The sequence below is a fragment of the Elephantulus edwardii genome, unplaced genomic scaffold (assembly GCF_000299155.1).
Source record: "Elephantulus edwardii isolate Elephantulus edwardi_28Jun2011 unplaced genomic scaffold, EleEdw1.0 scaffold00250, whole genome shotgun sequence".
Lineage (NCBI taxonomy): Eukaryota > Metazoa > Chordata > Mammalia > Macroscelidea > Macroscelididae > Elephantulus > Elephantulus edwardii.
Window position 1 is genome coordinate 3,725,143 of NW_006400000.1, and position 16,677 is coordinate 3,741,819.

Consider the following 16,677-nt stretch of genomic DNA (forward strand, 5'->3'; position numbering starts at 1 on the left):
CTGTTTACTCTTTTGGGCATCCATGAGATATTCAGTACTCTTCTCCAAACCACTGCTCAAAGACATTGATTCTTCATCTGTCATCCTTATTCATTGTTCAGCTCTCAGATGTATAGCAAGTGATTGAAAAAAGCCATAGCCTGAATCAGACTCACCTTAGTCCTCAAACTGACATCATTGCTCTTCAATAATTTGGAGAGGTACCTGACTGCAGACTTTCCCTCCTGATTTCCTGACTGCTGGTACAAGTGTATTGATTGTGGATAGCAGTTTCAGTCTTTTCTCCATCTATCATGATGTTGCCTTTCAGTCCAATGGTGAGAATTTTTGTTTTCTTGATATTAAGATGCAATCCCTTTGGAAGGCTGCAGAATTTGATCTTCTGTTGCAAGCTCTTCACAAGTCCTCCTCACTTTCAGCAAGCAAGGCGCGCTCTCTCTCTCTCTCTCTCTCTCTCTCTCTCTCTCTCTCTCTGTCACACACACACACACTCCCCAGAACATCACATCATTAAGGTAGTCTCTACTTTGAGCAGGCAGCTTTCCCCCAACAGTATAGTGAATGCTTTTCAAAATACCTGAAGGGTCTGTCTTTCAAAACTGTATCCACTGTGACCCACTGCTCTTCATAATGTTTCTCACTGGTCAGTTTTTTCAGAAGTCAGCCAACACAGGGTTCTTGCTAGCCTGTCTTAGCTTGAATGTTCCTGTGAAGAATATCCATTATGAGAGACCCTGCTGGTATTTAAAATACCAGTGACAAAGCTTCTAGCAACAAACCGTGTGAAAGCCACCGTCGTATGTCATAACGGCAGACACATGACGATAAAGAAATACACTGTTGGGGAAATCTGTATTAAGGGGAATCCAGAGGAGATTTTCTAACACTGGCCACAGGGGAGCTGAGGCATATGTCTTGATGCCATTCTGCAGATACTGTGAGACAGGAGATACTGTGTTAGAGTACTCGCTCGCCCACCCCATCGTCAAATACAAAAACATTGCATCTGCTCTCCAACACGCTTGTGTCCTAGAGCATTCTGTGAGTGATGGGCATTGCCCTGCCTCTGAGTTCTTGTTTGTTGAGGATGTCAAGGGCACACACTTTCCAGCAAGTTCTGTTTTGAGAGTGAGTAAGAAAGGGCCGATCCTTGGTTCATTGGTTCCTGAGCAGATGGGGCCCAGCATCTTCTGAAAACCTCCTGGTTCTCCTACATATAAATTTCTCAGACGCATATATTTAGGGAAACAATTCATCAAGGAAGATGACAAAACCATCTGGCTCTAGGGACTTAAAAAATATAGAGAGGTTATAAAAGTTGACTTTGGATGGAGGGCGTGTGTCTGGGATTTTTTTATGAGACGTTGACGGGTTTGGTTTATGGTTTGTTTTTAGGGATTTTTCAACCTGGCGCTGCTCATCGAGGAAGGTGCTATAATTCCACACCATATTTTAGACTTCTTGGAAATTGACCCAAGCATTCATTCCAGTAATTTCTCCATCCTCCGGGAACTGTATGAAAGGTACGTTCACAGTCTCTTGTGATAGAGAGTCTGAAAGAACTCAAGAAGATGGGTCAGTTGCCTTTTGATTCAGCCTTGTTTTGTAATGTTAATTGTGACCAGAAGGCTGGAAGAGTTACATCCTCCGGAGACCTCTCAACCAGACTCTGATTCATTTCCCTTTTCCAGTTACTGAGACCTCAGCTAGAGCGTGCCTGGTCTGAAGTTAAAGTCCTGTCTGTTTTTCCACTGAGTGAAAGAAACACTCTGCCCAATTAGACTCTCCTTTTCTGAAAGACAGGGAGATGATCATCCATGTGGGCTTTGGACAGATGCTGGGACAGAAATCTTCTCTGGCTGCCTTCACGCTTCAGAGATTCTTTCTTGACCAGTTGATTTTTTAATTATTATTGTTGCTGTGAAAGTATCGCTAATACAATATTGGCTAAGTGCATGTTTTTCGTGTTCATAGTTCAGAGAGAGCAGCGATACCAGGCTATGCAGCTGTCACCCAAATCCACGGTCAGATTATCCCATCACCTTCAACAGAAAGACACTCAGTGCTTCTGATACTTTCTCACTGCCATCCCACCCCTGATAGCCACTATCAAACTTCAATCTCTGTACGTTTACCTGGCCTCAATTTTTCATATTAATGAGATCTACAGTATTTGTTCTTTTCTAACTGGCCAGTTTTATTCCCCATAATGTTTTCAAGGTTCATTTGTACTGTGATAGGAATCAGAACTGGTGACTTTTCTTAGCCAAAGGAAAAAAACCCAATGTGTTGTCATCAGCACAGTTCCAACTCATGGTGCTTCCATGTGTAACACAGTAGACCTTCTCCGCTGGGTTTACTTAACTAATTGTTGTGGTCAGGAGCTCTGGTGGCCTAATGGTATGGAGTTGCATTGCCAAACCAAAAGCCAGCAGTTCAATCACACCATCTGCTCCAAAGGAGAAAGGTGGGCAGTCTCTTCTCAAGTGATTTATTGACTCTCAAAACCCAGTGGAGGGTCAACTATGAGTTGATTCCAATTTGATGGTACATAATAGCAATTTTTTTAAAATAAAATTTTGTTTTGTACTGATTTACTTACAAAGTTCATATACATTGTTTTTCACACCAGATCTTTCCCATTTTCTTTACCCACCCTGCCCTCTAACCATCAAATTGTGTGGCCCTTTGATGACCCCCTACTCAGCCTCACACAACACCAGTATTTTAGTAAGGGTTCCCGGTGGTGCAGTGACAAAGCTCTGAGCTGCTAAAGAATAGGTCAGTGGTTCAAACCCACCGGGCACTCTGCAGAAGCAGTCCTCTGCTAAGGTTACTGACTTGAGAACACTCTGGGTTAAGTCAACTCTGCCCTGTAGGTCACTATGGGATGGAATCTACTTAACAGCAAGGGATTTGGTTCTGTTGGGTTTCAGATACTTATGGAAGCAGTTCAATGGGCCTTTTTCCCCTGGGGCAGCTGGGTGGGTTCAAACTGCCAACCTTTAGGTTGATAGCCAGTCACAAACCACTCCAAATAAGGTAAGATGTGACCATTTTCTTTCTTTTTTTTAAATAAAGAGTGTTTTTTAATTTTTTTAAATTTTTTTATTATTTTTGTGTGAGTGTTCCATCGATCTGACTGGTACAGGAAGAGATTGTCCCTCCTTCCCCAGCAGAGCATCTGGTGGACTCGAACCGTGCACCTCTGGGATTGTAGTTGCAGCTCCTTGCCACTAGGCCACCAGAGCTCCCCATTTTCTAAGATTTCTGCCAGAATCCTAGGATTTGAATGTGGACTCACTGCTTAGAACCAGCTGTCTGTGCTTCTCCCCTAAGTGCGTGGTGTCATCTAAAGCAGAACATAGCTTCGAGGGTCTGAAAGCAGCAAGCAGGGGTCATGTCAGGCTGCAGAGGCCAAACACCCAGATGCCCTGTCTCTGTTCGAAGGTGCTGGAGCCACAGTACGGAGGAGACCTTCAGCCCCTGCTCGCTGGCCTGGCTGTACCTTCACTGGCGACTGTTTTGGGGTGCCCTCCTGCACTCTGCTCTGGTAGGTCCTGCCTCCACCACCCCTGCCCCCTTGAAGCCCCTGTCCTCTGCCAGTCGTCTGACGACGCGTGTTTGGATGTTTGCAGATCTACTTTCTGGGGACCTTCCTGTTGTCCGTACTGATTGCCTGGAGCGTGCAGTATGTCCAGTCTGCCTCAGGTAAAGATTTCTAAAAAGCACAGGCGATATTTAAAGAGCTGAGAGTGTTTTATCTGCACATGAAACATTGCACAGTGAGCCCCCCTGAGATCTGGAACTCGGTGATGCTGTCTTGTTTTTCTACATTTCACAAGTTCTCTGTCTTTGATGGGGTGCAGTCTTTCCACCTTCCTATCACTCTGGGATAGCGCTGGTAGTCTAGTGGTAAGAATCTGTTCTACCATCCCAAAGGTACATGGTTTGAATTCACCACCTGCTCTAAGGGAGATATATGGGCAGTCTCCTGTGAAATTTAACTGAGATTGTCAGCTCACAACACGATGGTACCCAACAGCAACAACGTCACTGTCTCATGTTGTTACTAGGTGCCAGAGTGTCAGATATCACTCATAGCGACCATGTGAACATAGATTGGGACCTTGCCTTGTCCTGTGCCATCCTCACTCTCTCTGCCATGCACAAGCCCGTTGTTGCAGTCACAGGCTAAATCCATTTCCTTGAAGGTCCCCTTTGACTTTTTCTCACTCTCATTGGGAAAGTCGGCTGTGAGGAACCTCTCAAGGGTACTGAAGATCAATGATGTCAGGCTGAAAACTAAGGTGCGCCTGATCCAGGCTATAGTCTTCACAATTACGTGCTATGCATCAGAGAGTTGGACAATGAATAGGGTTGATAGAAAGGGAATTGATGCCTTTGAGCTGTGGTGCTGAAGAAGAGTGTTGAATATACCATGGACTGCTAGGAGAACAAACAGGTTTGTCCTGGAGAAGGTGAAACCGAAATGCTCCTTGGAGTCAAGGATTCTGAAGCTTCATCTGACATACTTTGGGCATGTTGCCAGGAGGGACTGGTCCTTGGAGAGGGACATCGTGTTTGGCAGAGTGGAGGGGCGGCAAAGGAGAGGAAGACCTTTGATGAGATGGATGGATTCTGTGACTGGAGCGGTGGGAATAAGTGTGTTTGAGATGGCTAAGTTGGCACAGGATAGAAGAGCGTTTAGAGCTCTTGTACATAGGGTCGCTATGAGTTGCAAACGACTCGATGGCACATAACTACAACTACCCACTCAAGATGTGTCAATTCGTTGAAAATAGTGAGTTTTCCTTCTCTGGCAGTTTGCTCTGACTCTGCCTTCCCCAGGTGCCACTGGTTCTACTGTGCAGGAAGATTACAGATGGTTTCCTAAGTCTGCCTTTCAGTTGATTTTGTGTGTACGTTGAAACCGGTAAGGATGGTTTGTGTCTAGTGTCACTTAGCCGAATGTTTGTCATAGGGGCCAGGATGGTGCAATTCAAAGACTTTAATATACTTTTGAGCATATTATCAGAAGGGGGGCCAGTGCTTAGGAAAAGACATCCCGCTTGGATGAGTGAAGGGTCAGAGAAGGAGAAGGCTCTCCATGAGGTGGATTAACACGGTGACTCTTACAGTGGACTGGCCACAGCAGTGGTTGGGAGGCTGGTCCAGGTCCAGACAAGGCTTCTGTTGTTTATATAGCATCTAACAGCAGTAGTTTACAGTTTTCAATATGGATTGAAGCTCAACATCAAGAAGACAATGATTCTCACTGCTGGGCCAGTTGGTAGCACCATCATAGATGGAGAAGAAATTGAGGCTGTAACAATTTCAGCTTGCTTAGCTCCACAGTCAGCCCTCTTGAAACCAGCAGTTAAGAAGTTAAATGTTGAGCATGGTCTGTATGAGAAGAAAAAGACTTCAAGGAAACAGCGCAAGGAGCGCAAGAACAGGATGAAGAAAGTCAGGGGGACTGCGAAGGCCAACGTAGGAGCTGGCAAAAAGAAGGAATAAACAGTCTCCATTGACTTGATCTTCGATGATTGTGGCTTTTTCACCAGACGATTAATAAACTGTAAAATCCTTTATTAAAAAAAAAAAAAGAAGTTAAATGTTGAATTGCACTGGGAAAATCTGCTATCAGGGACCTTTCCAGAGCGAAAAAGCAACACTGTCAGTCTAGAGACAAAGATGTGCCTGATCCAGACCATGGTCTTCACAGTTACTTGCTAGGCATCAGAGAGCTGGGCAATGACTGAGGATGACAGAAGAAGAATCAATGCTTCTAATTCTGGTGCTGGAGAAGAGTTTTGGACACACCATAGACTTCCAGGAGAACAAACAAGTCTGTCTTGGAAAGGGTGAAACCTCTTTCTCCTTGGAGGCTAGGATTTTGAAGCTCCATCTCACTTATTTGAGCATGTGGCGAGGAGGGACTGGTCCTTGGGGAAGGACATCATGCTTGGAAGGGTGGAGGGACAGTGCAGGAGAGGAAGGCCCTGGATGAGATGGTTTGATACAGTAACCGGGGCAATGGGAGTATGTGTGTTGGAGTCAGTGAGACTGGCTCAGGAGAGGGCAGGCTTTAGACCTGTTGGACATCAGGTTGCTACAAGTCACAGGTGACCTGATGGAACATAACAGCAGAGAGATCTTTTGCAGCAGATTTGCTGAGTGCAAAAGTAGTTTGATTTCTTGTTTCTCTTCTTCTTCGTTTGGGTTCCAGATTGCTGCCTCCACAGACGTTGATTGTGGATACAAGTAAAATATAATCTTTGATAGCTTCACCCTTTCTCCATTTATCACAATGTTACTTCATGATTCAGTGAAGATCTTTGTTCTGTGTTGAGATGTAGTCCATCCTGAAGGCTGTAGTCTTTGATCCTCATCAGAAGTGCTTCAAGCCTTCTTCGTTTTCAGCCAGCAGAGTTTTGTAATCTATGCAGTGCAGGTTGTTGATGAGTCTTTCTTCAGTCCACCTGCTGTGTTCGTTTTCATATGAGCCACCTTTTCAGATTATTTCTTTGACATACAGATCAAACAGACGAGGGAGAGAACTGTATAAAAGGAATATATGGTTAGATATTATTGGCATGACGAGAGTCCAGAATAAGAGTCGCATAGTAAAGTGGTCCGGAGTGGGGGGCTGTATGACAATGAAAGAACATTTTTCCAAAGAAAAAAGAAAACTGGTGGAGGAGCAAGGAGGAAAATGTGCAACAATGAATGAATGGAAATCCAAATTCTTTAGAAACTTTCATTAAAATCTATAATAATTAAAAAAAAAAAGAACGGTGTAAGGATACAACCCTGATGGACACGTATCCTTATTTTTAACTATGCAGTGTTCCCTTATTTTATTTGAACAACTGTTTTTTGGTGTATTCACAGGTTTGACATGAGCTTAAGTCAGTGTTCCGTAATTCCCATTCATCACCATGTTATCCATAATTTATTATGATCCACACTGCTGGACGCCTTTGCACACTCAATAAAACACAAAATAAAACAGCTTTCTGACGTTCCCTGCTTTCAGTCGGGATCCATCTGCTTTCTGTGATAATGCCCCTCGTTCCACATCCTCTTCTGAATGCAGCGTTGATTTCTGGAAGTTGTCTACCCATACACTGTTGAAACAATTTTGTAATTTTTTTAAAATTAATTTTAATGAAACTTTACAGACTTTGGATTTTCATTCATTCATTGTTACACTTTCTCCCTGTCCAACCTCCCCCCTCAGTTCACTCTTCTCTTTGAAAAGTAAAAGATAAATTCTTTCATTGTTATATAATCCCTGTCTCTAAGTCCACTCCAGTATGCAGCCTTCGTTCTGGACTCCTTTCATGATAATAAAACCTAATCAAACATCACTTTTAAACAGTTCTCTCCCTCATCTGTTTCAATGCAGTATACATAAATTATCCCATCTTTCTCAGTCTCTCCTAACCCCGATGTCAGTCCCGTTTTACAACAGTGGCACTGGGCAGTATTTGTCCTTTTGTGACTGAGATATTTCATGTCCTCGAGGGTCACCCATTTTGAATAATATTTCATGAGTTCCCTGAGAAACAATTTTGTGATTAAATTATAAATTATCCAATAAATAAATTTTCTGTCAAATCTCCCATGCGATTAATTGCCTCCAAAAACCTGCTGGAGGGTCAGCTGTGGTTTCGTTCTGACTCTGATACTCAGCATCGACTACGTGTGCCTTAATGGAGTCCTTAAGTGCTGCAAATGCTCAGCTTTTTAGCCTAGAGGTTGAGTTCAAGTTCACCCAGTGGCGCTTCAGAACAGTGGCCAGGTGATCTCCTTGTGTAAACCAACCGCCAACCACACTTGTGACACACCACATGTGGTGTTGCCATGAGTTGAAGGTGACATTGACTTGAGAGCAACTAGTGACTCTTTTGCCCTTGAACCCAGCTCCACAACCTCTGCTAGTGCGAAAGTTCCCAGCTGACCTGAGATAGGCAATTACATGTGTGACAAGATAGACAGCCATTAATAATGAATAATACCCAACTGTGTGTGTTTAGAGAGTGGCCAAGGAGGAATGCAGAGCAAATATCCACCTTAGTGCTGTCCCAGGCACTGCTGGTTGACTCCAGCTACTCATTAGCTGTGTGACTTAAAGAAATTACTTAACCTTCCTGATCCCCAATCTTCCCATCAATAAAATGGTATCGAGATAAACTACTCCCCAATTATTTGGGAGGCTTACTGAAAAACATACACATAAGACACTTAGCTTAATGACTTGACATATAACATAGTTAAATGTTAGTGATTTAGGTCTCATGTAAAACCATCTCAGTAAATGTTAGCTGCTATTTTAATCTTTGTTTACAGATACTATATCTAAGTTTAGGGAACCCTGGGGGTACCCTGCTTAAGCATTTGGCTGCCAACAGCAAGGTTGGTGGTTTGGACCCTCGCAGTGGTACCACCATAGAAAGATTTGGTCATCTGTTCAGTAATTACAGCCAAGAAAACTCAGCGGGGCGCCTTTCCCTTGTTACATGGGCTGGCTGTGGTTCAGGATGGATTTGACAGCACCCAGCTGTGATTATGTTTCTCTTTCCTTACGGCTTTATTTCTGCTTAGACCATAGCTGAGGGAGAGGAGACGTATGTCCTGTAACTGATGACATCTCCCATTCAGTAGGTGGTCAGATTCACAGGCGCCCCCCAGTAGAGAGTTAGCATGTTCCACCACCGTGGATGGCTACCCCGGGCCTCATAACTCACAAAGACCATCAGAGACATGTACACATGGATAAATTAGGGCTGGACATGCCATTTCAGCATTAGTTGTTGTTGTTGTTGGTATTGTTATATGCCATCAAGTCGCTTGCAACTCATAGTGACCCTATGTACAATAGTCCTGAAACCTGCTCTATCCTGTACCAACTTTACTGTTTCTGACACACCTACCCTCATTATCCCAGTCATTCTATCAATCCATCTCATTAATGGTCTCCCTCTTTCTCCATCTCTCTACCTTTTCAAGCATGATGTCCCTCTCCAAGGACTGGTCCCTCCTTGCAACTTGCCAAAAGTATGTCAGACACGAAGCCTCAGAATCCTTGTCTCCAAGGAGCAGCCTTTTTCACCCTCTCCAGGATGAACCTGTTTGTTCTCCTAGCAGTTCATGTTATATCCACAGCTCAAAGACTTCAATTATCTTTCTATCCTCCCTAGTCATTGTCCAGCTCTCTGACTCATAGCAAGCAATTGTGAAGACTATGGCCTGGATCGGGCGCACTTTAGTCTCCAGACTGAAGTCATTGCTCTTTGTTATTTGTGTAGCAGATCATGAAAAGCAAAAGGGATGAGCTTTACCAAGGAGTCGGTGAGGAGAAGGTAGTCCCTGTTGAGAAGGGCTAATATGCAGTCATTATCCTCTGATTTACCAGAGAAGGTGGGCAGGCAGCCACCAGAAGAAATACCCCTCCAGGCTGATACCTCGTCTTCTGCCAGTTTATCCATTGTCCTCATGCAAATGCAGGCTGTCCCTGAATTTGTTGCCAGGTATTACACATTTATTTTTGTGTCTTGTCAGTGTTTTCCATTTCAAATTATCTTTGTCTTTTTTTTTCTCTGTAGAAATATTGTTATGATTATTACAAATGCAGTCCCGTTAGAGAAGCTGAAAATAGTCTTTATGATTTTGTGCCAGCTGGTAGCCATGAAAATTCATGGACTGGTGGAATTGCTTGTCTGAGAATGCACCTCTTTCCTTTTCTCGCGTCGTCATTGTCAGTCCCTCCACATTCTTCTCTCCTTGTCCTTCCTGCCCTTTGAAATCTTTTCTCTCTGTCCTGGTCCCTTGTCTCCTTTTGTTGTCTTTCCTTCTTTGACATTGTGAGTTTTTGGTTTGCTTTGGTTCTGTTTAATTTTTCAGAAGCTCTCTTATTCCCTTCTGCAGATACCTCCTCCCTCTTTAAAAACAGTGTCTTGCTTGGGGCTCAATAGTTAAGTTTCAACTCACTGCAGGCCTCAGTATGAGAGAAAGAGAAAGGGCCCATCCTGTGCTGACCCCACAGTTGTGGCTATGTTCAAGTCCGTTGTTGACACCGCTGTGTCATTTGGTCTTGTTGAAGCTCTTGCATGTTCCTCCACAACGTGCCTGAGCATGACAGAGACCCTGATGATGGCTCAAGAGAGGGCAAGATCTGACCTATTCTTCATGAGGTTGATGTGAGTCAGTCAACTCAAGGGCATCTGACAACAGCTACTTTATCAAGAGTGATGCCTTTCTCCAGAGACTGGTCCCTCCTGATAATATCTTTTAAGCATCTAAATGAAGTCCCAGCATCTTGGTTCTAAGTAGCATTCTGGCAGCACGTCTTCCTAGATGAGCCTGTTGTTGTTATGTGCCGTCAAGTCGCCTACGACTCATAGCGACTCTATGTACAACAGCCCTAAACTCCGCTCCGTCCTGTGCCAATCGCACTGTCTCTGACACTCCCATCCCAATTATCCCAGTCACTGAATCAATCCACCTCATAGAAGGCCTTCCTCTCCTGCGCTGTCCTTCCACCCTCCCAAGCATGATGTCCCTCTCCAAGGACCGGTCTCTCCTCACAACATGTCCAAAATATGTTGGACGGAGCCTCAGAATCCTTGCCTCCAAGGAGCCACCCGGTTTAACCCTTTCCAGGACAAATCTGTTTGTTTTCCTAGCAGTCCATGGTATTCTCAATACTCTTCTCCAGCACCACAGCTCAAAGGCATCAATTCTCCTTCTATCCTCCTTGGTCATTGTCCAACTCTCTGATGCATAACAGGTGATTGCGAAGACCATGGCCTGTATCAGATGCACCTTAGTCTCCAAAGAGACACCATTGCTCTTCAGCACTTTGGCGAGGTCCCTAACAGCAGACTTTCCCATTGCAAGATGAGCCTAGAGGACATTAATCTGGATTGTTGTTGTTGTTATTGTTATGTTCTGTCAAGTTGCCTGTGACTCAGCATGTTCCCTTGTACAATAGCACTGACTCTGACATTCCTAATTCCACTGCCTCAGTTAGCATATCAATCCATCTCATTCAGGGTCTTCCTCTCCTGAGCTGTCCCTCCACCCTTCCAAAACATGATGCCCTTCTCCAAGTACTGGTCCCTCCTGGCCATATGCCCAAACTATGTAAGACAGAGCTTCAAAATCCTAGACTCCAAGGAGAAACTTGGTTTTACCCTCTCCAAGACAGACCTATTTATTTTCCTGCTGGTCCATACTATGTTCAAGACTCTTCTCCAGCACCACAATTCAAAGGCATCAATAATTCTTCTATCATCATTCGTCATTATCCACCTCTCTAATGCATAGCAAGTAATTGAGAAGACCATGGTCTAGATCAGCCTCACCTTAGTCTCTAGACTGATTTCATTGCTCTTTAGCACTTTGGAGAGGTCCCTGACAGCAGACTTCCAAACAAATACTGTGCCTTTTATGGTACAGATTAGGAAATTGAGGCTGGAGTGGTGAAGTTGTCTGCCCTAAATAACAAGAGTGTAAGCCAGAAACAGAATGCTAGGTAGCAGAATTTCAAGCTTTCTTCAGAATCAGTCACAATTCCTTAAAACTTGGTTGATGTCTCTCTTAGACCCTGGCTTCCTTATATATAAAAAATATTATATGAATTTTTTTTCCCAGAAATAAAATTTATATTCAACCAATTTACTCACACATGTGTGAAATCAATAGAAAAAATAGTTGTTCTCGTGTACCGTCAAGGCCAAATGAACGCATAACTAACCCACTAGTGGGTGGTTGTGGTTGTTTTGTTGTGTACTGTTGAGTTGAAACCCACCCATAGCTAACTCTTGGTAGGTTTTCAAAGACATTTAATCAAACCAGAGGAGATTGCCCATCCTTCTCACACAGAGCAGCTGGGGGATTTGAACTGCTTGCCTTCCAGATTTCAGCATAGCTTCTTACCATTAGGCCACCAGAGATCCACTAATAGGAATATAAAGAAACAGATTGTAAGAGCAAGCAACACATTGCTATCGAGTTGGAACCAACTCATAGCTGGCCCTTCGGTGGATTTTCAGAGGCTTTAAATCAGTCTCACAGGAGAAGATTGTCCTTCTCTCCCCAGTGGAACAACTGTGGCTTCTAACTATCTGCCTTTGATTTAGAGGAACAGCTCCTTCCCCACTGTCCACCAGAGTTCCATAATTATAAAACCACACATATTACAACGAACAGCACCATTATGGATGGAGAAGAGACTGAGGTTGTTAACAGTTTCAGCTTGCTTGGCTCCACAATCAACACTCTTGGCACCAGCAGCCAGAAAACAAAAAAGATTAATTGCATTGGGTAAATCTGCTATCAGGGACCTCTCCGGAGTACTTGAGAGGCAATGATGTCAGTCTAGAGACTAAGGTACACCTGATCCAGGCCATGCTGTTCACAATTACTTGCTGTGCATCAGAGAGCTGGACGATGACTAAGGATGACAGCAGAAGAATTGATGCCTTTGAGTTTTGATGCTGGAGAAGAGTCTTGAACATACCGTGGACCACCAAGAAAATAACTAGGTCTGTCTTGGAAAGGGTGAAACCAAGTTTTTCCTTGGAGGCTAGGATTCTGAAGCTCCGTCTCACATACTTTGGGCATGTGGCCAGGAGGGACAGATCCTTGGGGAAGGACATTATGCTTGGAGGGGTGGAGGGACAGTGCAGAAGAGGAAGACCCCAGATGAGATGGATTGATACGGTAACTAGGGCAACGGGGGTTGGTGTGTTGGAGTCAGTGAGACTGGCTCAGGAAGGGGCAGGGTTCAGTGCTGTTGTTCATAGGGTCACTAGGAGTCACAGACAACTCGATGGCACATCACATTAGCAACACCAAATTCTAGCCTAATATTTCTCAACTTTAACATCACATGAATCACCCAGACATTTTGCTGATGTAGATTGGAATTCGGTAGCTTGGGGTAGAGCCTGAGGTTCTGCTTCTGTAACAGGTTCCTGAGTAGTTTGTACACTGTTGTTCTCTGTGTGACATTTTCAGTAATGAGGGTTGACAAGTTTAAAAAAAAAAAGAAAAACCTCCACACATTTCCAAATATGGCCCACCCACCACGCCCCAGTGGTGCCAGCGAGCCCTGTTGGAGCTAATGAGCATTAACAGAAGAGAGAGTAAGGTATTTTCATATTTTTAATGCAGATTAAGAGAAGCTTTCTCTCACATACTTTGGTCATGTTGCTAGGAAAGGCTATTTCTTGGAGAAGGACACCATGCTTGGAAAGGTAAGGGAACAGCGAAAGACAGGAAGACCCTCAGCCAGGCAAATTGACCCAGTGTCTACAGCAGTGGGCTTGAGTGTGTCAGACACTGAGGACGGCACACTCCAGGACATGGTTCAGATCTGTTGTTTATAAGATCACTGTGAGTTGTACTCAACTCGATGGCACCTAACAGCAACAATGCAAATTAATAAATTGGTTTGAAAGAAGAAATTTCTGATGGAGTGATAATGGATAAAGATAATTTAAAAATCAATCAATTAAAGAAAACTGGACCCATTGCCACTGAGTAGATCCCTGATCCTGGCAATCCCTTGTGTGTCAGAGTGCAGCTGTGGTTGTAATAAGCAGAGCGCCAGGCCTTTCTTCCATGGTGCCACTGGCTTTGAACTACCAGCCTTTCCATTAGTAGCTGAGTACTATCCAGAGACAGTACAGAAGCACAGAAGATAGGGATAATTAATGGGAGACACACAAGACAGAAAAGTGTCTCCCTGAGAGGAGCACCCACCATCCCAGGAACTGCCCTTTGGGAAGAGGACAGTTAGAAGCTTGCAGTAGCCATGGTGTCGGGACCGAGGTGACGATGGTGTCACGTGGGGAACTGACTTGAGGTGGAGCCTGCCTTTGTGTGAGGATCGTGGCTGTAAGTTAGGGGTCTCTGTCACTTCCTGATTTGTGCATTTTTTTTCCAGGCAGTTGTTTTTACAGATTGATGATTTATGCTCAAATTGTGAAACTGAACTGTCTGTCCATTTTGCGTTCAGCTCCAGCGGCCTTCATTTTCCTCCTGTGTTTATGTGCTGGGTGATATACAGGCAACACTCTGCAGCTTTTGCCACATTAAATTGTCATGGCCTCAGAAGGCTGGCAGAGCAGGCTCTGAAGTCGGACTGCAAAGATTCAGAGCCTGCCACCAGTCCTGTGGCTTTGATCAGAAGTTCTGTCTTTGCCTCAGTTTACTCTCCTGTAAAATGGCAGAAACAGTAGTTCACTGACATCAGACTAGAATTGGAAGAAGTGAGTGAGATAGCCGGGTGTATGTGAAGTACTTGTTGTTGTTACGTGCCATCATGTCGACTACAACTCCTAGCAGCTCTATGGACAAGAGATCTGACCTCTGCCCTGCCAGGTGCTGTCTTCTTCATCTCTGACAACGATATTGAGAGCTCACCGATATTGTGGGCTGTGTCAATTGCTGTGTCAGTCCATCTCTTCAATATCAAGAAAACAAAAATTCTCACATCCTCATTTGTTGTTGTTGTAGTTGTTGTTAGGTGCCCATGAATTGAGTACAACATATAGCAACCCTGTGAACAACAGACCTGGGTCCTGTCCTATCCTATGCCATCCTTATCTTCTTGGATACACTTGAGCCCATTACTACAGTCACCTTGTCAGCCCTCCTCATTGGGAGTCTTCCTCTCTTTTGCTGACCCTTCACCTTTCCAAGCATGATATCACTTTCCAAGAATTAGCATCTCTCAGCAGCATGTCCAATGGATGAGAGATGAAGCTGCACCATCCTTGCTTCCAAGGAGCGCTCTGGCTGCACCTTTTCCAAGACATATCTGTTAGTGCTTTTGGCAGCGCATGGGATATTCATGGGATGCTCTTCTCCAACACTGTGACTCAAAGGCATCAATTTTTCTTCTCTCATCCTTCCTCATCATCCAGCTCTCGGCAGAATAGCAAGTAATTGAAAAGACTATGCCCTGAATCAGGTGTACCTTAGTCTTCAGACTGACATCATTTCTCTTCAGTATTTCAGAGGGCTCCCTTACAGCATATTGGCCAAAACAATATAACTCCTGATCTCCTGACTGCTGGTACAGAGGGTGTTGATTGTGGATTCAAGTAAGAGAAAACTCACAGCTCTACTGATTGGGGGGAAAAAAACCCAAACATTTGGCAATACCATTTCAGACAAGGGTCTCTTATCAGAAGTTTACAGAATCCTACAGGGCCTCCACAAGAAAAAGACTGATAACACAATTACAAAATGGGCAAAAGACATAGACTTTTCACAGAGGAAGATATTCAGATAGCCAACAGACACATGAAGAAATGTTCAAAATCACTAGCAATAAGAGAGATGCAAATCAAAACCACAATGAGACACCATCTTACCCCAGTAGCAGTGGCAAAGTTTAATAGGACACCAAGTAATAAATGTTGGAGAGGATGCGGCAAGATTGGAACTCTTATACGCTGTTGGTGGGATTGTAAAATGTTACAACCACTATGGAAGGCAGTTTGACCTTTCCTCAGAAAGCTGAACATAGAAATTCCTTATGACCCAGCTATTCCACTCCTTGGAATATACTCATGAGAACTGAGGCACAGACACTTGTATACTAGTGTTCATAGCAGAGTTATTCACCATTGCATGAATGTGGAAAGAGCCCAAATGTCCAACCACAATTGAATGGATTGAGAAATGATAGTACATTTACACAATGGAATACTAGGTAACACACACGAGCAATGATTTTGTAAATTACTACCTAACTTGAGAGGGACTGGAGAGCATTATGTTAAGTGAACTAACTCAGTCCCATGAGGAAAAATACTGTATAAGATGATTATGGAAAAATGTGTATGAGGATCTAAGAGGGGAGGGGGATAATCATGGGGTCACACAGATTGATGAGGGGATTGGGGAGGTGGGGGGGTGATCTGATGTGAGAGACACTATATACAACTTGGTAGGTATACCAGTGTACAACTTAAAAATAAAAAAAGTATCATTAACAGCTTCAATCCTTTCTCCATCAATCATGATGTTGCCTCTTGGCCAGTGGTAAGGACCTTTATTTTCTTGATGTTGAGGTGTAATCTTTATTACATGTTGTATTCTTTGATCCTCTGTAGCCTGCAAGGCCATATTCTTCTATACAGAGTCCAGCTTACCAAATTATTTGTTCAGCGTACAGATTGAATAGGTAGGGAGAAAGGATACCTCCGAACTTAGAACTCAGTACATGTTACCCATTAGCTTTCAAGGAGTGCTAGCTTTTCTAGTGCTTGACCTGCAATTTCAACATATTGACTGTAGGTGGCAGCTGCACACAAATAGCTTGGTTTATATGAAAACTTGGTGGACTCAAAACTCAACTCACGGCCGTTAAGTTAGAACCAGCTCATAGCTGATCTTCCAGTGGGTTTTTTGGAAGCTGTACATTATATGGGAAGAGATTGTTCGCCTCTCCCCCGTGGAGCTGAGCTGCTGGTTGCTGCGGGCTGCTCCAGTCGGGAGGGGCTTATAAGCCTGAGGTCTAGGGTCTGGAAGAGGGAACACGAAGGTGGGTAAAAGTTCGGCGAAGGGACGATGAAAGAACACGAGACAAACAGTCAAGTGATCTTGATGATTTTAATTCTGAGTCACTCTAATTCCCCTTCTTTCTTT

The 16,677-nt window shown here is 43.9% G+C and overlaps 1 protein-coding gene across 1 annotated transcript in view; it reads left to right on the forward strand.

The window, feature by feature from the left end:
* The window catches only part of SEL1L3 (sel-1 suppressor of lin-12-like 3 (C. elegans)), a 232,357-nt gene that overhangs the window by 207,427 nt on the left and 8,253 nt on the right, over positions 1-16,677 (forward strand). The window contains exons 21-23 of the mRNA XM_006899266.1: positions 1,396-1,523; positions 3,451-3,553; positions 3,639-3,711. Of these exons, the coding sequence (XP_006899328.1) occupies positions 1,396-1,523; positions 3,451-3,553; positions 3,639-3,711 (304 nt within the window). The remainder of the gene's footprint in view (positions 1-1,395; positions 1,524-3,450; positions 3,554-3,638; positions 3,712-16,677) is intronic.